The sequence below is a fragment of the Chionomys nivalis genome, chromosome 1 (genome assembly GCF_950005125.1).
Source record: "Chionomys nivalis chromosome 1, mChiNiv1.1, whole genome shotgun sequence".
NCBI classification, from domain to species: Eukaryota; Metazoa; Chordata; class Mammalia; order Rodentia; family Cricetidae; genus Chionomys; species Chionomys nivalis.
Genome location: NC_080086.1, coordinates 196,501,029 through 196,528,387, shown reverse-complemented (window position 1 = coordinate 196,528,387; position 27,359 = coordinate 196,501,029). Strand labels below are relative to the sequence as shown.

Sequence of the window (27,359 nt, the reverse complement as noted above, 5' to 3'; positions counted from 1 at the left end):
TAAATGACAATTTTTTCAGTTTCTCATCAACCCCCCACAAACAAACACCTCCCTCCAAAAAAAAAAAAAAGATAAACGCCATGGCTTTTGTCTATAAAGTGGCTGCTTTAATGTCCCAGAGAAGTCATTTAGCCCTGAGGATCTAGATCTATCTTTAAAACAGGCAAATAATGATGTGTCACTATCTCTTGTTTCACAGCCAAGATAAGAAAAGTGAAATTTTCCTCTCAGAAAATTGCCAAAGGTTGTTGATCTTTCTGTTTTTAAATGTTTGTCATCCTTTTGTTTTTCTTTTTTCAGTCTCCACAGCAAGTTAGAAGGTAAAGCCAAACAAAACAAAAAACAAGAAAACAAAACCCATCCCTGGCACCATTTGAACAACATGGACCTGAAGGCACTCAGCACCACGTGGAATGGGTTATAGACTACTCCTGAATCTAGTCATGACAAAAGCAAATTCCTCCATTCTCTGGAACTTTATAAGCAGAATGTATAGTGTGTCAAGAGAGCAGAATCATGTTTGAGTGTGAGAACCTTTCCAAAGATCTTAGGAGTCTCCTATATGACATAATTATGGGAAAATTGAAAAGCCCAATGAAAAGGCAGAGGAGCTAACTGCAGTTTCTATTTCTGGAGGAAGTCACCCAGAAAAGGAGAAACTGCAGTCTGGCAGTGCTGGCCCATCCATTGGCTTCATGAGGTGTTGAGAGTTGTCTTCATGGTGACACTTTGGTGACCCTAGAGTCCCTAAGTGACCTAAGAGTGCCCAGAGTTGGCCATACTCTCTTGTTTTCTCAACAACAGTGAGGCAGAAGTCCACTCATCTGCTTTAAGGGATTTTGAATATTACCAGGAAAATGTGTTCCAAGTTACATACAAGGTGTTGCTGATTTTCCCGATGCCTTAACAGATAGCCTGGTATAACTAAGAGGAGATAAAACTTATTTTGGCTCATTTTGGAGGGCCCAGTCCACATCTGACTCCACTCTTTCTTGGCCTACAATAAGACAGCAACTCAGACCCGGAACCTGGTGAGAGCCCACCTTAAAGCCGACAGGAAGCCGAGAGGAGCAGAGAGTCAGCCAGATACAGTCTGTGAGCACATTCCTCCCTGATACATATTTCCGTCAGTGGAGTCCCACCTCCTAAAGTTCCCAACCCCTCCAAAAATACCACCCCTCAGCTAAGGGCCAAAGATACAGCATACAAGCCTGTCGGAACATTTCAAACATAGCACAAATTATGTAGACTTGACAAATTTAGTCATTTTGGTGAAAGAGTTTCTATTATTAACTGAGATCTTCCACGTAGTCCAAGACTAACTAAAGAAATCCTTGATTTTCATATCTGTCGCCAGTAAACACTCTCACGCCTTCTTATGTCTAAGTTTAATGTCAACATTCAGTAGGCAGCAGAGATCACTGTGATAGGCACCATTGATATGGAAAAGGATGGAAATGGTGGGCTTATTTTCCATGGCATGGATGCAGTCAGCTTGTCACAGATCACAGTAAAGAGCTCTGTGGAACACGGTGCCAACCAGAAGTTTTCCTTTGTACACAGAGGCAACCGTAGTACCTTGCAACACTGTGCCGTTTTCTGCATAAACCACAGTTACTTTGGGCTCTTCGGATAAAATGTTCTGAATCCGAAGCACCTATCAAATAAATAACATGAGGTTAATATTTTTGTTGTCATTTAAATCTATTTTAAGCTTGAAGTTCGTTCCTCCTTACCCATGTTATCTCACATAATTACATCGACTATGCTCTCTTCTGAAATTATTTGAAGGCAACTCTTTCCTCATATGTGATTGTCAGGTTTTGGTCACATGATCTTTACCAGCATTAATGAGCATATGAACACACATGGGTAAGGTTGGGCATATAAATGAACAACGTAGCCCGAAAGTAGACATTAAAGCATAGTAGGGAACACAGTAAATATGGGGGAGGGGTGAGCAGTACTTATATAGTTGCCTGACCGGCATTTAGATCTGTTCTATGTATTTTCAACTAATTAGAAGCATAGATGCTTACACTGAAATGGGGTTGGAGTAGGGAGTCACGATTTGATTGGTCTGTTGGCTGACTGCCTGTGAGACGGTCTTTGTACGTGCGCACCCTCCCGTCTCGTCTCGAGCTAGAGTTACAGTCGCGTAAGCACCACTATGCCTTCAAATATCCAGGTTTACAATGCAAACAAAGAAAATCGAAAGCATGAAACATGAAGCCACCTCTCTGTAGCATATTTATCCACTTGAACAGAAGTAGAAAAGATTTTTAAGTTGAATTTCCTTCACTTAACTGAGAAATTTAACTACATCATTATTGACCGTGTATTTCAATCCATGTTAAATTCACCATGTGGCATAGCTAGTGTTTGGTTCTTTGGGGTAATAAAATAATTTTACATAGCAAAACCTAATATGAAGGGTATCATCTTATTGAGGCAGTGGACATGGGTCAAGTCTCGAATGTTTTATTTCCCATTTGTGCCCTTCACTGCAGAATTGGATGGGTGAGACCAAATTACTCCTAAATTCTCTTTTGACAATGATAAAATATTGTGACTCGAAGTAAAGGAATGTATATCACAGAACATTCACTGTGGCAGGTCGGGTAAGCCAAGGCCTGAGCATGAAATGATCAATGGGAAACTCCAAATGACTTCTATAGCTAACAGATAAAGTCTTACGAAATTGCTGTAATATTAACACATTACTTTAAAAAATAGTTAAGGGTGCACCTCAGTTTGCTAAGCCTCTTATTCCCAAGAACTCGGTCTATGGGAGCAATGCATTAGTTAGTGCGTTCCAAGTCCTGCATTCTGGTTCCCTGACCAAATCCATCATCACAAAGGAAGCAGCTTTTTTTTTCTTCAGAAAAACAAATCAAATCATTGGTAGAGCAAAGACCCACATTCACCAAATGAGCTAACAAGCAAGAACAACTAAACCAAACATTCTGCTCAGCTTATCTACTGAACACCCTGCAGCTTACCCTTCAATCTATTAAAATGCAGTTGAGTAAGCCTGAAAGCAAAAAAACTAACAAAAGCTTGACGACAAGCGCCATCATAATTCCCTGTAAATTTGGAGATAAGAGGTCAGTTACCATTCATATTAGACTTCTTTCAATGCATATATAGGGAGAGGTTATTTTGTGTGTGTGTGTGTGTTACACACGCATGTGTATCAAGTGTAAACATTCACTATCCCTTAAACAAATCAGTATAGCTAATTATATATATATATATATATATATATATATATATATATATATTAGGTGATATGGAGAGGTTTAAATATGTAAAACAAACTGGGCAGTGGTGGCACACACCTTTACTCTCAGCACTCAGGGAGGCCGAGGCAGGTGGATCTCTGTCAGTTTGAGGCCAGCCTGGTCTATATGGTGAGTCACAGAACAGCCAGAGCTACACAGAGAAACCCTGTTTGGAAAACCAAAAAAAAAAAAAAGAGAAAAAAAGAAAAAATTAAGAGGGGACAATAAGGTGTCTGCGGTAAGAGCACGTGCCACTGCAAGCGTGACTGCTTGGGTTCAGATCCCTAGGACCACAGAAAGAGCTGGGAATCCCATTGTTAGAGAGGTGGAGACAGGAGGATCCCTTGCTTCCAGGTTCAGTGAGAAACCCTTTCTCAAAAAGTAAGGTGAGGAAGTAGTTAAGAAGATAGCCAACATTGTCCTCTGGCTTCCTCAGATATGTACACATAGATACAGGTACACAATCTCACACAAATACACGAAAGTAACATATACAGGAGGGTGGATATGCCCAAATCATGTTAAAACGCCGCATAACTTCAGATAAGGGGCTTGAGCATCTATGGGTTTTATGTGCACAGGCGTCACAGAAGGAGTCCACCACAGACGTGGAGACGGGCTGTAAGGATACCCTGCATGGGTCACTGAGCCAGGTAAGGGGAAGTCCTACAGTGAAGTGGATGACAAACTGTGTTTTTTAAGCTAGTATGAATTTCCAAGTTGAAGGAACTCACTACTGAGATAAGGATGTAGGCCCCTGTAGCAGAAATTCTAACTGCTTTTAACAATAAAACCCAGATTCAGATATCAGGGTAAATGCTGAAAAATCAGACGGACAAAGGAGCGAGCCACTGCCTCCTCTTACCTCATGAAGGCGCAAGTCATAAACAATCCCACACCAGTTTGGAATTGTGATTAATAGGGTGGTATTTATTTAAAGGGGAATAAACTTACAGATCACCGTCCCAGACAACAGCCCTCTGCGCACGCAATTAGGAAGAAGTCTAGTCGCCGGAACAGGAGCAGGAAGTAAAGAGAGAGAGGAGGGAAGTGGCCGCTTTTTTTAAAGGGAAAGATACCACGCCCCAATGGGCTGGTATCTTGGCGGCTATTGGCTGGAAGAGCGGAAGGACCTCCCGCAACAACCTCACCAACTTCTCAGCAGAAATAGGGCCAAGCTCCTGCCTCCACCTTGCCTCAGTCGCTTCCTCTCTCTGCCCAGCCACATCATTTCTTATTTCCTCCTCCCAGATGCTGGAATTAAAGGTGTGTGCCACCACTGCGTGCCCTTTATGGTTAACTAGTGTCTAGTTCCACACTCTGACCTCCACACAGGCATTCTTTGGTAGAGCACAAACGAAATATCACCACAGGCACCCCCCAGTGCTGGGTGTCCTCAACACAGCGCTTCAGGCCCACATTCCCTAGGCCTGCACCAAGGCCTGTGTGCAGGGGCCTCTCCAGCTTGACTTCTTGCATGCTTGGAAGGTCTTTTCCCCTGAATGATTTCTGGCTGGCTAAATCTTCAGCAAGGTATCCACCTTCCTCCAAACAGCACTCTGTTTGTGTATGTATGTTCATTTTATTTTGTTTTTATTTTTTTCCAGTGCTTGGGGTCAATCCCAGTGCTTCACACATGCTAGATAAGTGTTTGCCACTGACCTATCCTCTCAACAATATCCATTCACTTCTGGCTTTGGCAGCCATTTCCTGCAAGCACACACACGTGCGCGCGCGCACACACACACACACACAGAGCCCTGTGTTATTGTGTCAGCTCCTGTTGGTGTCCCTATACTAGCCTCATCCCTTTGTTTAAAAAAAATTACCAAGTAATAAAGAAACTACCTGTACCCTTCCTGGGCTCTCACCTTTAGACCTGAGACCCTCGGTCATGTGTTCATGTGCCCTCTGTCGTCTGCACATAGAAGGAGAATTTTGTTTTCAATTGAAAACCAGTAGTGAAAGCAAGCCCTGCATCCACTTCATCATGCAACTAACCTCTGAGCCAGGAGGATTCTCTGCATCGTAGAAGAAGATCCTCATTCCATTGGGATGACAACCAACCCAGAGGTCCCCTGTCACCGGATCCACAGAGATGTTATCCACAAGGGTGTCAAAGTTGAGGGTCTGCCGAGGTAAGAAAGGAAAGTGAGCCTATGGTGAGCTGGCCAGAGATTCCTCAGAGGCGCTTTCCTCCTGGTAGGCCAGCACAAGCTGCCCCGGGGCACAATTCTTCCCACTTTCGCTTTCACTGCAGGGAGGCTTCTGGCCTTCTGTCTGTCTCTGCTAGCTTTTCACTGGGCTCAAAGACAAGCTGGGTGCAGGGCATGATTTACAAAACAAAGACTGACTCTTGGGAGTTAAATGAAATCATTTGTACAGGAACCTAAGACGTAAAAAAAGTGCAGGATATCTAAGAGCCACCTCTGCAATCTGTAAAAAAAAAATCTGAGGTGGCAACTTTCAGGCTTTGTTTTTTTGTTTGTTTGTTTTTGTTTTTCGAGACAGGGTTTCTCTGTGGTTTTGGAACCTGACTTGGAACTAGCTCTTGTAGACCAGGCTGGTCTCGAACTCACAGAGATCCGCCTGCCTCTGCCTCCCAAGTGCTGGGATTAAAGGCGTGCGCCACCACTGGCTTTTTTTTTTACAGATTGCAGAGGTGGCTCTTGGATATATGTGAAAGACACATGGTAATGATCACAAAGAGAGAAGGAAAATGAAAACATTTTGGTTCTGCAGAAACAACAGAACCAAAAAGCAGCCAACCTACTTTCCACACCAATAGCAATACCAAACTTTAGTGACACCACCGTTAGTAGGTGGGCGGCAGAGAAAAATGTGAGACAGGAGGCTTGTCTACAGAATGCCTAGAAATAAAGTGTTCAAGCAGTGCCATGCCTAGCTACTCTAAAAAGAAAAGAAAGACGAAGGAAGGGAGGGAGGGAAGGAGGGATATGTTTACAAATATCCCCAAAACAAAGGAGAAATGTAGATTCATTTCTGGGGAGGAATGTTGAGGACATGTAAGTTCCTTCATAGTCCATCATAGACTGTGTAACGAGGAAAGAAATGATCACCAGGATCTAATCCTTGCCTTGAAGTTGAGGGAAAGTTTGTTCTTTCATTTCCTGGTTATTCATCTCCCTGCTCTTTTTGCTGTTCCTTCTCTAAGTATGAGCTGCAAACGCACGATCGCGGCAGACTGCTGTTGTGCCTTAGCACTGGCATCGTAAATAACAGCAACGATTCCTAATTCCGCCATTCGTCATCCCGGCTGCCTTCTCCGGGGAAGAAATCCCATGTATCTGCTTACCTCGAACTCTCATTGAAGAGACAATATTTATTGTGTACTTGAGTCCAGCGCTTCCGGTTCCCAGGGACCCTCAAAATAACGGGTCGGGACTCCCCGAAAAGGCAACTGCAATGTTCTGCCACTGCCCTCTGCTTCCTGCTCAAAATGAGAACTGTCCCCACATGTCCCCGAAGGGATTTGAGGGCTCAGGCAACGTGGCAGAGCCTCACTGGAGAGCCATCACCCTTCAGCCTAGAAACTGTCAGCCTTATACTACAGGAGGTGGCTGAGCAAGCAGTCCCAGGCCAAAACCTACTCGTGGCTTTCTCCAGCCCCAGGAGCCATCCTCCCAGTGTCAGCTCTCTACTTACAGGCTGGCATTAGCTTCTTTAAGTGAAGAAATGTGTTATCTAGTGTTGTTCTGTTAGCATTGAGCAGGGAATTTGTCATCGGCAGATTCCATGGTGGATGGAAGCCTGCTGAGAACTCCCGGAGAGGTAAGAGTGAGACAGGGAGGCCTTGGAGCCCATCCACTCTGCACGCAATTACAACACACTCTGCAAGGCACTCAGCTCAACACCTGCAGTGAGAGGACTAGACAGAGCTCCTGCTGATCCCAGCCACCATCTGTCAGGCAGCCTGTTTCTGGGTCCAGAAACAAACTCATGCCTTGGCAATATCCAATACCTAGCCATGCTAATAATAATAACTATCACAGGGGATATCTGTACCCCACCTCATATTTCCACAAAGACATGTGCAAGATATTCAAGTCTACATAAGAAACTGGAATGCTGGTTAGGTAGTTCAGAAGCAAAGTGCTTGTCCCTTTCCCTAACAGGGTCTGGGGTTCAGCAATCCTTAGGATTACCTAAAAGAAATGCCCTAAATAAGGAGCTGTTTTTATTTTAACACTCCAAATTTTGAGAATTTCAGCTGACTGAAGGGTGCCAAATTTTTAGTCTTAGAGTCGTGGGGAACAGGCGAATGTTTTTTTGCTATGGTAAAATGCTGGTAAGATGTCATTCCATCATAACCATTTCTACAAGGACAACTCAGTAGTAGCAGGCACAGGCTCATGTCCGTAACTGTCACTGTCAGCCACCGCTAAGAACTCCGCAACCATTAAATGGTCATTCCTCGTTTCTCAGCTTTTGGTAACCACCATTCTGTTGTTCCAATGAGTTTAAAATAGTAAACTTATGTTAATTATTTAATTTTGGGAGTAGAGTCTTGCTATATAATTCAAAGTGACCCCTGACTCGGAATCCCCCCATCATAGCCTCCTGAATACTGGGATTACAGGTATGAGCCACCATGCCTGGCTCTAGGTACTTCAAATAAGTAAAATCATGATGTTTGTGCTTTTGTGCCTGGCTTATTTTGCTTAGCATAAGTTTCACCCATTTGTAAAACTGAATACGTTTCCAGTGTATGACGACACCACGTTTGGGGCAGGACATACACCATTCATCTTCATCCCAGATTTGACAATTAGCCTCAAGAAGTTGTTCAAATCTCTTAGCATCCTGAACCATTACTGAGCTAACGTTAATTCACATAATCCCTCTAAAGAATGAGTATCACTACATTTGACAGGGTTACTTCTGCTAGGTTGGTTATAATGATGAGAGATGGCCTGTTCTGGTACCAAATGCAGAAACCAGATCTGACCCCTGCCCCTAGCCCTCATATTCCATGCTGTGTGTCTATTGAATTGGGATTTATTACAAAATTCCCTAACTTTCACCTTGTGGAAGTGTCTGCTGTTATAAGCACAGTTTGTTTTTATTCCCCAAACCAGTTGGAGTGTGTGAAATTTCATTTCTCTGAAGCTAATATTCACCTAGCTCTGCCAATCATTTTTAATGTCAAAGAGGATGTTAGATTTGATGTTGCTTTGAGGCAGTTTTCTCTGAGTGAGGCCTCGTTTGATAGTCCCTGGGACATGGTGACAGGGACAGTCATGGAACTGGCAGTGACGGTGCTTCATGCTGTGGGCATGGGTGTGGGCAGCATGGTGCCTTGTGGCTCTGCAGGGACAGGGGCCACCTCATAGTGTTCTATTTGCATAAGCCTTCCTTCTTCCCCTTTGAGCAATTACACTTTCTGACCAAAACTTTTAGCCAAGACCAGAATTAGTAGGGGCAGAAGGTGAAGCCCTGATACGCAGTCAGCCCCACCACAGTCATTAAACAAATGTTTGCTGAGTGCTTAGTAGATGTTAGAAACTCTTCCAGTGAAATACAGAAAACCAAATGAGTCCTGGTGAATCCTATAGACAGTAAAGGAGACTAGTAAGGTGTGCAGTGTGCGTGAACAAAACCTGAAAGCAAGAATAAAGCCACAGAGAAGTCAGGAGCTACGGTGGGGAGCAGGACGCTGTTAGTAGTTGGGGTTGTTAGGGAAGGGCTCACTGGAGTGCCACATCAGTCAGAAGTGAAAGAGAGGAGAGAGCAACAGAGATCAGGAATACAAGGGCTCAGGGTCTGTTGCTGAATTCCTCATAACAGCTGGAGAAAGGAGAGGTGGCAATAGGGCAGATCTGAAAGTAGCCAGGTCACAGGCAGCCAGTGTGAGTATGTGGCTGGTACAGAACAGAGACAGAGGGGAGTAGGAAGGAGAGAGAGAGAGAGAGAGAGAGAGAGAGAGAGAGAGAGAGAGAGAGAGAGAGAGAGAGAGAGAGAGAGAGAGAGAATGAGAAAAGAAGTAGAAGGGAACCTGGGAAACAGCCCCTCTTAAAAGGGACTGGAAAAGAAAGTCTCCAGGTTTCCTGTGTGAGATGCCTGGGTTGCTGATTTCCACTCTGCAAGGAGCAAAAGTGAACAACAAACGCATGATGATACTGACGGCACTTAATAAATAAGTGAAGAATTGCTTCTCACTCACTCGAATTAGAGAATCCCTTTCTCCTCACTTTTAATTTCACAAATCAATTAGCATCTAATTATCACTCTGCAAATGTATAGTGTTAATACATCTTACCTTCAACGGAGTTAAAGTCCAATTAGCATGCTTTTCATACACGTGAATCTTGTGAGCCAATAATTCAGCTATATAGACATGCCTTCAAAGAAGAAACAGCTCTATCAAAGTGCTTGAAGTGATGCCAAAAGGTAAGCTGTGATAACTCGTCTTGGGGTGGAGCTTTGCTTAGACACTAGAAAGTACAATCTGTCTCAAAGCAAACTCAGTTGCAAAGAACTCAGTGATTCTATAGGATAGGAAATACTTAATCACTGGAAAGTCATTACCTAAGACGGCAAGGTACTCGTCCTTGATCAGAAGGGAAGGAACTTAATGCTAACAACTGCTCTTAATATTTGCATTGTACATTGTTGCCTTTGATTTGTCAACCCAGTGGCAAGCCCAAGGCTCTACATGTCAGAGGGTAGAAAGTTTGGGCTTAGGCTTTGGGGGGCATCAGGAAGCCCTCTTGATGATAGTCTTCCATTTCAGACCAGAGAAAGTATGAGAGAAGACAAAGGTTTGGCCTCAGTTCACAGAAGCCTTTCTCTCTTCCTGTTCTGTAACTGGAGTTACTACACATGAGTTTAGTAAATTACACAAAGTGTAACACCATACACCATAAATATTCTTGATGAGACTAAGCACAGTATATTCTAGAACAGTGACAGCAGTGATGTTTTAATTCTGTGAGAATCAGTGACAACATGAATGAACAACAGAAAATTGCCTGTGTTACTTTTTCTGTGCTACTGATGTTCTAAAATTTTTGATAATATAAGATGAGGAAGGGTATAGATGGATGATGGACAAATTTTATATGTTCCTCGGTACTACCCAAAGTGTGGTGCCCAGACCAATAGTGATTTGTGAGCCGTTTGTTGCAAAATGAACATGAGACAATAGTCTACACCACAGTAGGTGTGGCCGCTTGAACGAGAATGGTCCCCACAGGCTCATTTATTTGAATAGTTATTTAAGAGTTGGTTGAACTGTTTGGGAAAAATTAGGAGATGTGTTGGAGGAGGTGTGTCCCTGGTGTTGGGCTTTGAGGTTCCAAAGACCTGTGACATTCTCAGTTAGCACCCCTTCACCCCTGACACACACACACACACACACACACACACACAGCTTGTGGTTTTTGTCTCAACAAGAGAACTCTCAGCTACTTTTCTGGCACCATACCTGCCTGCCTGTTGCAGTGCTTGTCATAGACTCATCCTGAACTGCGAGCCCACAGTTAAATGCTTTCTTTCATAAATTTCCTTGGTTGGCATGTCTTTTGTACAGCAATAAATACATAACTAAGAGAGTTGGAGTTCCTGATGAGAGAACCAGTGTCTTGCTATACATTCTAGTACAAGGCCATTTCATAATATAGACCACACTACTTACTATATTCACTCATCAGAGACTCCCCCAAATCACTATTCCACTCTCATCTTACTAACACTACAGATAAATATATTACATTGGAAAATACTATGTTCTAAAGCTATATAAGTTTATTGTGGTATAAAAGGCACACATACTTGCCATCAGGGGAAATGCCAATGCCATTAGCGAAATCAAATCCTTCTGCTAGCACTTGGACTTTCTGAGGACTGTAGTAAACTACATTGGACCACGAGAGACCCAAGTACATTTCCCAGGACTTTAAGTATGGGTCAGCAAAATAGTGATCATTTGTGGCATAAAAGCTCTCAGGTCCAACAGCGGCAATATCGTTGATGCTGCAATTAAAAACACACATGATTATATACAGAAAGATAGCATGCATTAGAGGATTAAATATTTGGTATTTATTAAAGTCTTAAAGTCAAAAAATGGGATGAAGTCCTCACACCAGCAGGGATAGTCCAGAATCATCATGGCATCAGTCCTAGCCAATCCCCAAGGGTAATAAGATCTGGCTATTAGTACTAAGACATGAAAATCATATTATATGTAGTGTAAATGTAGTGGCGTTCATATGTGAGTGTGTGTGCATATGCACGCATGCACATGTGTGTCTCTGTGTCTGTGTAGTCAGTAAACATTGAATTAAGTCAAAGATCATAATCAGGGCAAGATGACGGAGTCCCATTAAGTCAAGCCCATTGTAACAGGGAGTAAAAACATTGATCAGGTAGCACTGTGGTTCCAGCCTTATTAGCCGTGTGACCCAAACGAGACTCAATCCTTTCACGTGTGATGTCCTCAGTTTCCTTCTCAGGAAAGAAAGGGTGATGGTCTCTTCTGTCATGTGCCATGAAGTTTCAAGTCTCTTACCTGAACAAGTTCATGCACAAAAATGTTCGAAACAGGATGTTTGGCTCTTTGCTTGCTGATTAAGACTCTCTCTCTGTGCTGTTGTAAATGTCAGATACATGAGTCTATTACTTAGCAAACACGTAAGTGAGTCATTTCTTGCTGATTGAAGTAACGGAAGTTCCCTGGGGCCATGATCTAAGAGAAAATTATCTTTGCTCTACTTTAGAGAGCATAATGGCAAATGCGTCAGCTCTGACACAGCCAGGGCTTGGGGTGAGGGAGATGTACACCGAGCCTCAGTTTCTCATCCGCAAAAAAAGCTTAAACCATTTTCCCCTCAAAGTCTTACGGCTCATTAGAAAAGTCTACGCTTATGGTTGAAATTGCACTGTGGAATCACAGTGGGAGTCACAAGGAGACAGTGTTGGCCAACTCACTGAGTCCTCCATCAACAGCAGCCACTGCTACCACAGTGGAAAATGTCCATGCAATCAGGATGAGGCTGCGCAGGTTTGGGGCAAAAACTGTCAAGCTGTTTTTACTTCTCTTTTTAAAGCAGATTTTAGAAGTTGGTGTGCAGCTTTCTGTGACAAAGGAGCAGATGGGAGCAGTTTGGAGCAATAGCTTTGAAATTTGATTTACTGTTTGAATCTGAGCCTGCCTGCTATGGTCACGGCGTGGGACCACAGCATGTCTCCCAACTTTGAGCCGCTTTCTGAAACTCAGTGTTCCTTCTGTAGCTTGGCATGCTGGGTAAAGACGGAAAGGAACAGTGACTATAAAGGCCTTGCCATCATGCCTGGCATGCATAAAGGACCAATAATAACAGCCATGCTGTTGTTATTAGCATGATTAGCTTATGACAGACTGAGTAATTCAAATATTAATACTATAAACACCCTCAAATACAAAGCCACAACTGTGTGTGACTAATCCTCAGGTAGAGAGAGCCAAATTCTCCTTCATTGTGGCACTCTGATTATTTGTGGTCTGGTTCTATCCTGCCAATCCACAATATTTTCACATCTGACTGAGAAAAAAAATCCCTGTTCTGCAAAATTGGAAATACTGGTGGCTTAAAAAAATAATAATTATTATTATTTTCACAATTTCGTGGACTCAGTGCCGGCTCTGGCTTCAAGCTAATCCCAGCTATATTAATGGCTGAGGTTTTTATCTGAGGCAACTGCACAGATAGGCCAGGTCTCAAAAACAATTAAATCCACATATGGTATAATGCCAAATTAAGAAGCTGTTTCCAAGCAGTCAACGAACCTTGCGTTTAAGGCAATCTGCACATGCACTTGGCTTCTAGCTGAGACTCCTTCCATTGTTACTGTTGCCAGCATTGCACCAGCCTCTCCATTTTACATGTCTTTCCCTTAAATAGTCTCTGGTTCTTCGGATACTTGAAGGCCTCATTCTCTCTTTAAAATTACATATAATATATATATTTATTTTATATATATTTAGCACATAAATTATATATAATTTATATATTTGCCATCTAAATCACACATATAATAATGTATACTTTATATGTATATTTAAAGAGAGAACATACATATACGTGTGTGTGTGTGTGTGTGTGTGTGTGCTGTATCTCAGCCTGACCTCAAAATCCTTATGTGCTGAGGATGGCCTTGAGCTCCCAATGGCTGGGACCACAGATATGCACCATGCCTGCTGCAGGGTTTTGTGCATGTTCGGCAAGCGCTTTTTCAGCTGAGCTGCACACCAGCTCCTAAAATACCCTCATTGTATAAACAAACTTCTACCTCTAAACTAGTCTGTCCATTTGATCTCATCCTAGGAATGCAGAAAGCCTGGGCCTTGGTTCCAACTTGGCCAATACCTATTTAGTCGAGATTTATCTAGTAATTTAATTGTTTCCACTCCCAGTGTCCTCATCTCCACACCTCACGCGAGGCTGGAGCCTGGACACACAGGTGAAGCCATGTACACCAATGCCAAGATTCTGCAAGGGGCTACGACGAGTACAGAACTGGTGCACCAAGAACAAGGTGGATGAATGGTGCTCCTAAATTATACAAGGAGGTGAAAGTCTAGGACACTATGGTAAAAGTTATTTGGGGAGAAATCTATCATTGGGCCCACAGACCAGTTCTTCATAGACTAAGGACTTTTGATGGGTTGACAAGAATTGATATCCTCAGGTGTCTACTTGTCCAATGAATTATATTGTCAGAAATCTAACTTGGAACCCAATATTCGTATCAATTGTGTACGACACAGCACTAGTACATTCAGTAGAAGGACGTCTAAGATGCTCGTAGCACCATCTGAGATTGGTCTTGTAAAGAAGCAGTTTCGTGTTGTTTTGCTTTCGAATTTCTCAGAATGGTCTGATAGAGATCCTGAGGATAGAAGCTGAGCTATAGTGTTCACCCAGAATGGGGTAGATGAGGGAAGAAGGGAATGAGACAACTCTTAGAGTTAAGGGGTCTCAATAAGTTCTGAAGAAGAACATTCAGAAGAGCTGACTCTGCCTTGGCCCAGGAGAAACGCTAAATGTAAATGAGCCATCTTCCATAGTCCAGGGAGCTGTGTGTAAGGCTCCTAATTACCTAGGCAAAAGCTCATGTGTGATGGTTCTCAGATGCAAAAGGGATCTTTCCTCTTCTTGAAATTTAAACACCTCCACAGTGGACTTGAAGCCTGGGTGGTTTACCACTAGTAGGTAGACAGCATTGTCTGAGAGGAGATGAAAAACAAAAAATTGAAGCATTAGCGAAGCTCTCACCTGTCAGTTCTGTCTCCCCAAAGCAATTTCAACCCGCCTCCAACCAGTACTTAGGCTGCCAGGCAGACGGAATATTTTCATCTTTGTAGAGAAAAGCATTTGTGATTGCTCCTAAGAAAAGTGGCTAAAGAAAAAAGTAGTGACAACCTCTAAAGACTCACAACTTCACAGGAGAAAAACAAGCCCTGAACTTCAAAATGAACAGCACCAGTCCCAAACTTCAGACAGCGTATGTGGCTTTGATAGCTCAAGCGATCTTTGCGGGACACTAAGTTGAGGGAAAAGGATTGAGGCTGTGGGCACTGGACCAGACGGGATGCTTGAGTGTAATTTCCACAATGGACAGTGAGCTTGTGTGTAATTTCCACAGTGGATGGTGGCCTTGCATGTAATTTCCACAGTGAAGGATGAAAATGCCTCCGGAAGCATGCCCGAGAGAGAGGAGGACTTCGGGCATGAAGAAAGCACTCTAAGAAGCTGTGATCATAGAAAATGAGACAAGATGCTACTTGCCTGAAGAAGAGGTGAGAAGGCAGTGGAAGTTCACTCTCTAATTCTAGTATTTGGGGGGTGGAGGCAGGAGGGTTGCTTTAGGTCTACAGAGTAATAAACTGAGGAGAAGGAAAAAGAAAGCAAGAAAAGGGAGTAGTGGGGTGTCTCTGGAAATCTGTAACATTATCAAATTGGTATTTAAAGGAAAATGAGACTCTGTTTAGTAACAGAAAAGCCAGCTCAGATATTTTTGATTGGCCCTTCCAAAAAGCATATATTTTTAATTGGTGTTAGGTTTAGATATTGCAAAGGAATATTGTAATATGCTAAAGAACTTGAGGGTAATGTCCTCTTAGCAGCTGGGTAACTTCTGTCCAGCAAGATGGGTCTTAGAACCGAGACCTAACTGAAGCGAGAGTAAACTGTGTGTATATCTGGAGAAACTATGCTCCAAGTCAAGGGAAGAAAATCTGCAAACGCCCTGAGGCGAGAGGTTCCTTGATAGATTCACGTAATAGTGAAGTTATGATTAGAGCCCAGAAAGAGTGAAGACTCTGAGGCCAAGGAGGGAGGGGCAGGAACAGCCTTGCAGGGTCTTAGGGCAGGATCTAGGTTTAACCAGTTAGGACCATGAACAAGGAATAACATGCGTTGAGACTGCAGTAGAATCTCCACTTAGAAAGAGGAGTCAATGTTAACAGTATAACACTGGCAAAGAAAATGACAGGAAAGGATACTAGAGCCATTTGGCACATCAAAAGTCCCTGGTAACAACTGAAGAGCAAGGAAGACAATGTTCCAAGTGGGGATTAGAACCAGAATTCATATTGTATACCAAAGATTTTACTAGAAGTTTGAGTTGTTATTCTCAAAAATGTTTATAGACAGTCCATGTGCAAGAATGTCACCCTGGAACTGCTTGTGAAGAAGTAAAAAAGTGAAAAGAACCTCCTTATATACAAGCAAATGGGCAGTGCTCGAGGGCCCCACACAACTGAACCTGAGAGCCCCAAAAGTAGGTCTAAAAGCACAAACACGAAAAGAAGCCTAGGATGCAGTGCAGAATACAGCAGTCACCTCCAAGAGGGCTTGGCAATATTACACAGTTTTTTTGTTAAAAAGTATACACATGCCAACCACCGTATTTCATTGCATCTAAAATGTCTCCAAGGAGATGGAGAGATGGTTCAGTGGTTAAGAGCACTGGCTGCTCTTCCAAAGGTCCTGAGCTCAATTCTCAGCAACCACATGGTGGCTCACAACCATCTGTAATGAGATCTGCTGCCTTCTTAAGGAAGAGACCTGGTCAGTCATCCTCATCAACTTAGACCATGAAACCCAATATGGACGAATTCAAAAGAACTGCTATATATGGGCTGCCCATGCATGCTTCAGCATTGCCAGGGCATAAATTCCATCCATTGGTCCATTTCGAAATGATTTGAAAAGGAAATCAAATGACAAAGGTTGGGGTGAGTGTATAGAAAGATCATTAACAAGTATATACATATGCACACATATATAATCATTTTTTGACATTCTAAGTTTAAAGTGGTCATAGAAGAGGAACACAAATGGAAGTATCTAGGAAGATTCTTCAATATGGGACTGAATATCTAAAGGGAAAATAATATTAATAACTCTTATTGGGGGATATTTTCCTAGAATATAGGCACAGACAGTGACACCAGAGTAAAATGTCTGGATGCAGAAAATTAACAGGCAGCAAAATGTTACAGTGGCTGATGAGGGGGACCCTGGCAGAGAGAGCAGAAGCTGGGTCATTGGGTAGGGGCGACGCTCTTAAAGAAGAAAGTGGGGTGGGAGAAGAAAGGATGGGAGAGAGGAAGGGGGAGAGAAAGGGAAAGGAGGGAAGGGAGATGATATGGAGACAAAGAACATAAATGAACATTTTTGTCACCTGGACAAGTCTTAACCATTGCCCAAGCCACCGTCAAACCAGCAGAATTCAGTTTCCTTGGCTGAAACTTGTACACTGGGATTTTTACATTTCCAGGTGTTTCTGTGTGCAACTGAATTTAACAATACTACACTGCAAAGGAAACGGGACCAAACACAAGGGGAAAGATGAGGGATCAAGGCATCGTGGGTGGGGGAAAACAAGTGCTGCTGAAAGCATCCAAATGAAAATGAGCTTGTGAACAGAGCACAGAGCACCAGGGACGGGCCTGAGAAAGCTGTGCAGGAAGGTAGCGTCACCGTGTCTGTGGTAGCTTTGATTCATGTGATTGAGGGCTGGAAACGCTACGGCTGCAGATGCTCGGATCGTTCAATTGTTTAACAGAGAAAACCTTTTGCAGTGAAAGCTGAATATATAATTATAATATAGGCATAATGTGAATACTACTAGTTTAAGAAATCAGAGGCTTTACAAATCTGTCATGTGCAGCATTTTCAGGCATTGAAATGATTTTAGAATTGCTTACTTAAAAACAAAAGGTAGGGTCAAAATCCATAAAAATTACTCATGACTAGTCTTTCATAGATTGCGAAGAAATGTTCATTGTTGGCTATACTTTACCCTTTGAAACTTTTCTTCCTCAATATTAACTGTTACCTTCATCTGTGAATGTGCTTACTCCATGAGGATTAAATGATGATTTATCGAATTTATTTCCTGTCATTTCTAATTCCAACACCGCTGGGTTCTTCTCATTCAAGTCCATCAGAAGTATTTTTCCAGGTGCCTTGGGATCAAAACTTTTTATTCCAGGATATTTTAGTCCCTTTAAAAAAAATAGTGGAGAAAAAGCAAGCATATCACAGTGCTTTAAGAGCTGAGAGTCTCTGATTGTCGTGTGTGCCTACAATAACTGCTCTGGGCCACAGGTGACCACAGGGCCATATCTTAACTGACTGACTTGTGTGACAGGCTCACGGGACACTCTGAAAGCCATGGACTCCTCTGTGGTTATCCCCATACACAGGTCACAACACCTTCATCAAGTCATATGTAAGCACAGAACAGATCCCAGCCCTATGAGAGAGTAGAGCCCATCTCATTTGAAAGTGGACACAGTCAGCGATGGCAAACACTCACAGTGCTGAAGAAAGCCAATCCATTGGGCAGTATCTCTAAGTCTTCAGCGCCTGTTTCTGCAGGAAGGAAAGCAGGAGGAGAAATTGTTTCAAAGTACTGCAGGACACTGGCAATTCTCTCATTCATCTCCTCCCTCTTGAAAATAAATCTCTGTCGGAGCTCACATTTGCTACGTTCTGAACAAATTCTCCCTTTCACTCATATTATTGATTGTGGTCATAAGAACAATAAGGAATACATTTTAGCCAGACAGTGGTGGCACATGCGTTTAATCCCAGCATTTGAATGGCAGATGCAGCCCAACCTCTGCAGGAGGCCAACCTGGTCCATAAAGCGAATTCTAGAACAGCAGGGCTGTTACACAGAGAAACTCTATCTTGAAAAATTGAAACCAAAACAAACAGAATGAATTTGTATTTATTTATTTATTTGGCAGAGTTTTACATAACCCAGGCTAGCCTTGGACTCACTTTGTAAATTGAGGATAACCCTCGCAGGTGATAGGAAGACAGACATGTGCCACCATGCCTAGTTTGACTACACGGAATGAGATCTAATTTAAAAAAAAATTAATATCATCAACAAGCACAATGACAATTTGCACTTCATTTGCTTGTTTCAGATTGATGGCTCTCTACCTCAGAATCAAGATCTCTCATATATAATCCTTGGACATTCACAAAGTATCAAACGTGTGATTATTTGGAAAGAGCTGGTATCAGTGTGAACTCCTGAACCCTTAAACTCATACCAAGTACATACACTGCATCACAGTTCCAAATCAATTTCATGTCTGAAAACCATGTTAGAAATACAGACAAATCCCAAATGTTTGATTTTTAGAAGTGGGGATATTTTACTGATAGTTGGTAGCATATACTTGCTAAGTGTAAATACCAATAAAATATCTCAAGTGAGTTATGACTTAAATACATTTAATTTTTAAATTTTTAAATTAGTACAGAAACAAATGAAGTATTTACTTTTGTAGTCATACTCTTCATGGGTATGTGTGTTTTTCAGAAACCCAGGGATATTTGACAGTACTGTCACAACTTTCTAGAAAAAGCGTTGTGCTGTAAGACAACATGTTTAAGAATCCTACTGAAATGAGTCTTCTTGACTTGCCTTCTGGACTATATTCATCTCAGACAAATACCTCTAAGAGCAAAAGCCAACAACCCCTACTCAAATACAGCAAAAGCGTGGATCTCAAATGAGTTGACCTCCACTAACGAAGTTAGCTGGTTGGCTGAAACAAGATGCACACTTGAGCTTTGGGATGCTCTCAGTTGGTTACCAGGGGTTACTCTTTTTCCACCTTTTTATCTTTGCTGACAGGTCTTGTCTCCCAGGATGGACAGCAGTAATTATCTTCCCAGCTTCCTTTGTAACTAGACTTCAGCACGTCCCCCAGCTCTGCCTAATGAGATCTAAAGGGAGATCTGCTGAGAACTTCCGGAAAAGCATCTCCCAGCCAACACTCACAAAGGGGGCACGTGAAAAAGCCTTGAGGTAACTGCCTGTGAGAGCATTCATTGAAAAATTATTTTTTATTTTAGGCTTTAATCTTCTTCCTTCTTCTCCCTTTTGCCAGCTCCTTGGGTTTTGTTACTGTGAAACCACTGTTATGTTTACAGTTTTTGTTCTGTTGACCAAACAAAACCCAATCCAATCTGAAGCATCTTGGTAATGCATCTGTGAGGTCAAAAGTCAAAACATGTGTCATTTGCAAGCAACTCCTTACTCTATATTACACTCCTGAGTCAATGCTGTAATTTTTGACAAAATTGAACTGGAGCATTAGCAAAACATATAGTGAGATAATGTCCTTGCATTTAAAATTTGACACTTCTTTATCCATATACATACCTATTCCTTTAATTAAATTACAGTTAGGAAGTTCTACAGGAGTTACTTCACGGAAAGCAGCTAATCTTGTTCTGGAAAAGAGAAAAGAATTATATATATATAATATAAAATAAAATATATATATATATATTTCAGAAGGTAGAGTTGAGGTGCAAAAGTAAGCCCACAAAGTAATCTTTAACTGTCTTTTGCTTTGGATATACTAGCTGGCTTAGTGTTCCTGGGCAGCCAGGATTCTTCATGACCAGTGGGGACCCCGGGGTATGACATACGGCTGGTTGGGTTAGGGCTGCTATGTGCAGAGGAGGACAGATACACAAGGAGGCATGTGGTGTCCTCTAGGCAATCCCATGACTATTTCATCAGTTGTACTTGGATTCCAATGTGGAAAGTTAAGTTGAATGGCAGCAAAACTCCAGTTAATGCCACTGATATCTGAGAGCTTCTCACGGGAAGAGCTTGCTATTTCTCAGACATGTAAACTCCAAATACATGTGCTACTTTATAGTTCCAGATCAGTTAAACATTTAAAAGCCACACTAGAAAAACAAACAGTTTCAAATGCTTCCATTAAAATGGGGATATCTTCCACATACCTCAAGAATATGTACTTTCTATTCTGCCAGCTTTATGGCCCAGATGGGGTATTTGCTTTTCAGATATGAAGATGCAGGTGTGCTTTAAAAATATTTACAACTTCAGAAAGTCATATCCAAGGACAGCATGCAAAAAGGCGTAGCGCATGTGGGCAATTGCTAATGTGGGCAAGAACCTACACATATACTGTGAACCCAGGCAAAGAAGCAATTTGTTGAATTTGAGGACATAATCATCATGGCGGGGGGGAGGGGGTATTTGAGTGAAGAACAAAAGGAAAACAAACAGATGCGAGGAGGAAGCGCCAGCAAGCTCCTGAACAGAGCAAAGCCATTGATGGGGCATTTGCAAGAAGCATACCACAATGTTGGCACCGCCAAGAGAGCCAGACAGAAAGTTATGCAGCTTCTACAACAAATGATCTCGTATAGCCTTGATAAGAAATGAGAATCATTCAAGAGTTCCTAGGAATTTTAGTTGGCTGGTGATGACCTGAGAACTCCTCTGCGTACCTTCCTGGCCCTTTATCTCGGAGAAGATGAGCCAGGAGTGAGCACACACTGTGTAAAACTTCCTCGCAGTGACTGCAAGTGCAAAGGGGAGTAAGAACAGAGGCTGGGGCATTTCTTCAGAAGGGAGAATTGAGGAATCTCTACCCTAATGTTAGTGACTTTCAGTTCCAGAGTCTAGTACAGTCTGGACAAATGGGGTGCAAGGCAGCCAACTATTCTCCTTTGTGAGGGCGCCCGAGTGAGTTTGTTCCAGTGCATGACAAGAACGGAAACCCACTGGGATGGATGAGAGAGAAGCAGATAACCAAACAGATAAGAAATGCAGGGCATGCTAGAAGGTTGCACTCCCTCAGTGACAGGAATTAACTCAGGAAGCAGACTCCAGAGAAAAGCTGGGACCAGTCTTGTGACTTGGCAAACTAAGAAGCATTTCAGGAATGAAAAATTCAAAAAATGCCAGACTACAATTTGACATAGTCATTATAACAGCTTCTGGCACAGCGGTGGTTTACAAACTTTGCAGAGGTCCACCCTGGGAAAAACAGTTTAGATGGGGCAAATAAACAGTGTTCCTGCACAAACCTAAAAGCAACACCAACACACACACACACCAGAAAATGGCTTCACATAGGCTAGGGATTGCATCAGAGCTTTGCACATGATAGACAACACTTTCCTCTGAGCTGTATCTCTGGCCCCATGTGCTATGTTCCTAGTATGTTTTTTGTTTGTTTGTTTGTTTGTTTGTTTCATTTCCACTCAATTTAAAAATGTTTGTCATGATTTACCAAGCTCATATGATACCTGCCACTCGAAAAGACACTTTTTGGGGGAAAATACAGTGACTGTTTAGAGTGCCTCAATAAAGGACTAAAGGGTGGGCTCAAGATATTAAGGGCAAAGGTCATAAGACAAGGCAAAGTGGATCACTAAGAGCAATTCCAAGCACACAAAAACACTGAATGTGTTAAAACTTGTGGAAGGAGTCATTAGTTTATTGAGAATCAAAAGCACACAAGAAGAGTTAGGATGGTACCTGCTCACACGGTTCATTAAATATGATGGACTTGTACAGGCCAGAGAAAGGCCAGTTGGCTCAGCTGTTTTCATTAGAATAATCACCGTGAGCCAGATCCCAGAGCAGGCAAGAAGAGAGAAGGTCTTGACCCAGTTACTCTGGGTTCCAATTTATAGCCCAACCAAACCAGGTTTCATCAGGATGTCAATGATGCCACACTTTCAGATCCTGTGTGTGTCCTCTTTGAGCTCTCAAACACCTCTCTCCGGTTTTCTCTTCCCTAATTATGGATGGCTAAGATTAAGCAGATATGAAGTGACTGAGCCAAGGTTGGAAGACAAACATGAAGGCAGATCTGCATTCAGTCCTTTGACTGGACGAAGTTTACAGGTTGCATCACCACAGAGATGTGCGTAGATACTCATCTACCTGCAAGCCTGTGTCTAGCTCTCAGCTTTGTGGCTGTTCTGGATCTTGTAAGTAAAGTTCAATGTCTGAGATATGTCCCTGATTCCAAAGCCTCTGAAGTCCATCCAAAATTCACATAAACTTCACTGTGAACTGTTTTGTACAAATAGACACCAACTCCCTGCCAAAGCACACTAGACTATGCTGGTACTCTGGGCCCAGGTACGTCCTTGTGTTCCCAAGCATTCTTCATTCATCTGGATTTCTTTATGAAGGCTACTGCATGCCAAATCCCATGCTAAAGTAATTTATACATACTTCCTCATTTAATCCTTCAAGCAATTTTAAAAATAAAGATTCAAGTTTCCAAGCTGGGGTTATAGCTCAGGGGTAGAGCAGTTGCTTGGCATATTCAATGTCCTGGATTCAATCTCTGCAGTGTCCTCTCTTACCATCTCTGTCTCTGTCTCTCTCTCACACACAAACACATTTTCCTTGTTCTATATGTAAAAACATCAAACACCAGGTCATTTGGATGTGACCCCTTGATTTAAAAGGGACAACAGAGATAAGAAATCAGGAACCAAGATACAAAGCACTATTTCTTACTTCTCGTTGGTACCCTTTCCATTAGCCTATACTTTTACTTCACTTTGAATGTCCTTTCCCTCATCACCTACAGCCTGTTCCCGCCTTCCATAGCCTCCTCTGGTCTCCTGTGATGGGATCAGTAGCTCCTTCATTCATTTTCATGAACCGTGATATACAAGTCTATCACGTTCCTTGCCACGCTGCTGTTGGTCTTGTTGCTCCGTCTACATTATTAAATTAGTGAGTCGTGCTACACCACATTACTTCCAACGTGGTTCCCAGTGTGAACATGGAACTCGTAGCAGAGGGAACTCAACCGATGTCTGCTGAGTTGTTCTACGGCACTATTAGTCTACTATGTCAGACAGAAGATGCTATAGAAATGCTGATGGGGCCAGCAGGCCTGGAAGGCAATTTAGCCTTAGTCATAGTGTCAAAAATTATGTTCATATTATATAAACTTTCTCAAAAATGCCCATTTGTTGGAGATGTGGTCTCAGTGCAATGCTCAAGAGATAGGCCTTGATTGGGTCATGATAGTGTTGATCTATTTGCATTTATGAATGTCTAATTGAGTGGACTCTCTGGAGATTATGGACACTATGGAAGGTGGGCAGAGTTGGAGGAAGTAGGCCTCTTGGTCCTATGGATTTGAAAGTCTACCTGGTCCTCAAGCTTTTTTTACTCTGGATGCTTCTCTCTGCTTATGGCCATCACGTAATAAGTAGATCTCTGTCCCTGCTCTTACCTCTTGTGTAGTTTGAATGGAATTGGCTGTCATTGTCTCATAGGGAGTGGCGTTATTAGGTGTGGCTTTGCTGGAGGGGGTCTAGCCTTGTTGGAGGAAGTGTGTCTCTGTGGGAGTGGGCTTTGAGGTCTCCTATGCTCAAGATACAACATAGTGTCACAGTCTCCTTGCCTACTGCCTTCTGATCAAGATATAGCCAGCACCATGTCTTCCTGCATGCCACAATGCCTCCTGCCATGATGATAATGGACTAAATCTCTGAACTATAAGCTGTAAACTCAATTAAATGTTTTCCTTTGTAAGACTTGTTGTGGTCGTGATGTCTCTTCATGGCAGTAGAAATTCTAACTAAGACACACCCCACATCCTGATCGTCCTTGTAGCAGGCCCACTGCAATGGATTAGCACCATGGGTTTCAACTCCCAAAACCTTGAGGCAAAATAAGTCATTTTTGGTTAAGTTGTTGGTCTAAGGCTTTTTGCACAGTCACGAAAGGTCTGACTAACACACCAAGTATTATTCACCAGACTCCTGGGGTGGATTTTGAGGTCATAGGACAATTATGAAATCAAATGATTGCAGAAAGCTTACTATGTGCCCAGTTTTATATATCCTAGTGTGATGTGTTTTATTTTTCCTTGAATTTTAGGTAGAGAAACAGGCTGTAACTTTGCTTGGCATTAGCATGTTAAAATAAATTGAAAGTTGCAGATATGAGATCTTTTCCATTCTCCTGGGAATCTGCCACCACCATTTCCTCTAGGACATGCTACCTAGCATGAGTGGAAGGTAGCAGAGGTAGCTGAGGAGCTAATGCTAGCAGGGCCATTCCCATCCCAAGACAAAGCACCGAGATCTTACACATCATGGCAGCAGATCTAAAAAAATGTCTTTTTGGTTCTTCATGCCTTACATCCTCAAGAAATGTTCTGTGTTGTCCTGAGCATTATCTAGATTTGTATGATAAATATCATGAAAATCCACAAGTCAGATTGGACTACAAGGATGAACCAGCACCTTGGTTTGTTCTCCTCTTCCCCTCCAATATCAGATGTTCAAGAAATTCTCCAAGGCACTCTCTGGTCCTGCAGATTCCTGTGGCCTCCCTCCAACTCCTCATGTGCATACCACATCCCTGCTTGCATACAGTCCATCTCTGAAGATGGCTGTGTCTACTCTGGGTACAGGACTTGCCATCATGTGTTGAGAGGACACAGTCGCTTCTTCTCCCTTCTCTTCCCTGGGCAGATTCATGATTCTCCTGACTCTCAGGTGCATTGTCTCCAAAACAGGGTTAGGTCATTATCCATCCCTGAGGCCCTGTGACTGTGGCTCTAACAGGCAGGGTCTGAGCATCCTCTATGGGGCATACAAATCTCCTGAGATGGGGGCATTTGCTAAGTAAGACTGATCAGATTCAATCATACAAAGGGGGACCTACAACTTTGCTTATTGAGGGAGGTCTTGGGTACCTCTTAGACCCGTGGATCCTTTGGGGGTTCTGGTCAGTGAGTGTTGTTTCCCCTCCTTCTCCTGTCGGAGATCTTCCAGCAGACTCTGCACATATTTCCCTATCTGTAATCTGACTTTTACAGGAGGGAAAGGCCCAAAGCAAGCTAGAGCGAGCTCTGTGGTTAAATGCGTGCTACAGAAGTGTGATTCCCCGTGTTCTCAGCCTTTGCACCCATGGAAAAAGCAGGCGAGAGCACTGTGCACCTGTAGCTCCACATGACAGAGTGGAGACAGGTGGATTTCTGGGGCTCCCTAGATGGCCAATCTAGGGAGCGATGGTTTCTGTAAGAGACTCCACCTCAAAAACTGAGGTCGCGAGTGGTGGGAGATTTCTAACACCAATCTCTGCCCTCCCCCAGTGCATACATGGGCAGGAACAGACATCCACACAAATTTACATATTACACATGCAAGGTTTTTAAACCCAAATACTTTTCTAATATTTGCGATTTAAGAAATAATAATTTACAAAACCCAACTCTGTGGGTGAGATTCCAATTAGTCCATAAAATTATATAACTGTTTAATCCCAAATAGTCTACATTGATTAATTTTTTTAGTTCAGAGTAAATAACACAATAATATCGACTAAGCCTTTTAAAGTATAATGATGTCTAGACTTTGAACCCTTATGAAAGATTATCCTGAAATTTTGTATACATTCTCAGTCTCCTGCCCATTAACACCCTGGTGGGTTATTACAAGCTTTCAAGGGAAGCAGAGACAAACACCACTGAATAGCTACTCCCAGGCTCCTTGTTGGTAGTTTTCTATATAAGTATATGTGACTATGTCCAGTTTATTGGCAAATTCAATGAGTTGCAAAATGCTCAAAGCAGAAGCCATACCAATAGTCTCTAGTTCAGCACCCATTGGAGCATGTGGCCCACACCAGGAAACAGTTGTTTCTATGCAGCTCAGTGCACAAGCCGGCTTTTTGTCCCCCCACCCCCTCAGTGGAGCCTCAAACTGAAGTTCCCCAAACCAGAAAGGAAGGTTTGCAAAATCTATAGATTTTCCTCTAAAGCACCTGGAGCTACTTTAGGGTGTGGAGGTGCTCCCGGAGCTAGCAGAGGTGGGGTCCTCGGCGCTGCAGCCCTCACCTCACTCACCCCACTTACCCAATCCACTGTAACAAACTTACTGATAAGAAGACTGGTGGTTCTTATAGAATGCCAAGAGCAGTCCCACGAGGGTGAGCCCTATCAGCTTCGCCATGGCTGACACAGACGGATAGACTGAGGATGGACGAGTTCAGGGACGCTGATCAATTCTGAGGCCTGCACCCTGGAGGCCTGGAGAACTCTGGATTGGCCAAGCTGAGTTTGCCCAGGGCCGCCCCCAGTGCCACTGCTCCAGGTCAGCCAGAGTCCTCTAGGTGCAGTCTCCCGGGCCAGGTGCTTCATTGCCCTTGTCCACCCTAATCCATGCCCCAACTCTGAGGAGAGAAAAGCAGAACAGGTGCCGAAGCTGGTATTAAAGGGATTAAGCAATTTAGTGGAAACAGAGAGCCATGGGAAATAAATGAGCCAGGAGGGTGAGCGGTTTACTCACTTTGTGCCAGAAAAAAAAAAGTCCTAATCCTTGTGGCTCAGAGGGGCTGGGAACTAGATCCCAATAGCAGCCAATTAACACAGAAGAGAGGGTTGTGGTCACACCCCTAAGATAGAGGCTGTTCTCACCAAGTGGCCCATGGAAGTATTGCCTTGCAACACCATCATTTCAGAGTATCACCTTCTCCCAGTACCACTTCCCAGGGTACAGCTCTGAGACACAATGCTCCACCATTCAGCAGCTTCCTCGCTGGCTGATATTAAACTGAGTATCAGCTATGTACCAGGCACTGTTCGAGATGCTAAGAGAAATGACAAGTCTCTGTGGAACTTATATCCAGTAAGGGAAGAAAAATTTAAAAAAAAAAAAATCACTCTGGGGAGGGGCCAGTGGGGTGGCTCAGAATGTAAGGGCACTTACGACCAAGCCT

At 42.9% G+C, this 27,359-nt stretch overlaps 1 protein-coding gene across 1 annotated transcript; it reads right to left on the bottom strand.

The window, feature by feature from the left end:
* Window positions 1–1,399: 1,399 nt before the first annotated feature.
* Pon1 (paraoxonase 1) lies at window positions 1,400–26,793 on the bottom strand. The gene is made up of 9 exons (XM_057778576.1): window positions 26,520–26,793; window positions 19,989–20,059; window positions 18,117–18,172; window positions 17,634–17,802; window positions 14,388–14,514; window positions 11,079–11,279; window positions 9,565–9,646; window positions 5,286–5,414; window positions 1,400–1,657 (listed from the first exon to the last, which is right to left on the bottom strand). Exons 1-9 carry the CDS (start codon window positions 26,591–26,593, stop codon window positions 1,499–1,501), a joined length of 1,068 nt encoding a protein of 355 aa, XP_057634559.1. The 5' UTR covers window positions 26,594–26,793; the 3' UTR covers window positions 1,400–1,498.
* Between the last annotated feature and the right edge of the window lie 566 nt (window positions 26,794–27,359).

What these genes read in the sequence shown, in the direction of transcription:
- Pon1 (XM_057778576.1), bottom strand. Translation starts at nt 26,593, where the DNA reads ATGGCGAAGCTGATAGGGCTCACCCTCGTGGGACTGCTCTTGGCATTC. An exon ending in GATTGGCTTTCTTCAGCACT is followed by an intron (nt 17,803 to 18,116) that starts GTGAGTGTTTGC and finishes TTTTTTTTAAAG; the next exon opens with GGACTAAAATATCCTGGAAT. An exon ending in GGACTTTAACTCCGTTGAAG is followed by an intron (nt 5,415 to 9,564) that starts GTAAGATGTATT and finishes TTACCTCGGCAG; the next exon opens with ACCCTCAACTTTGACACCCT.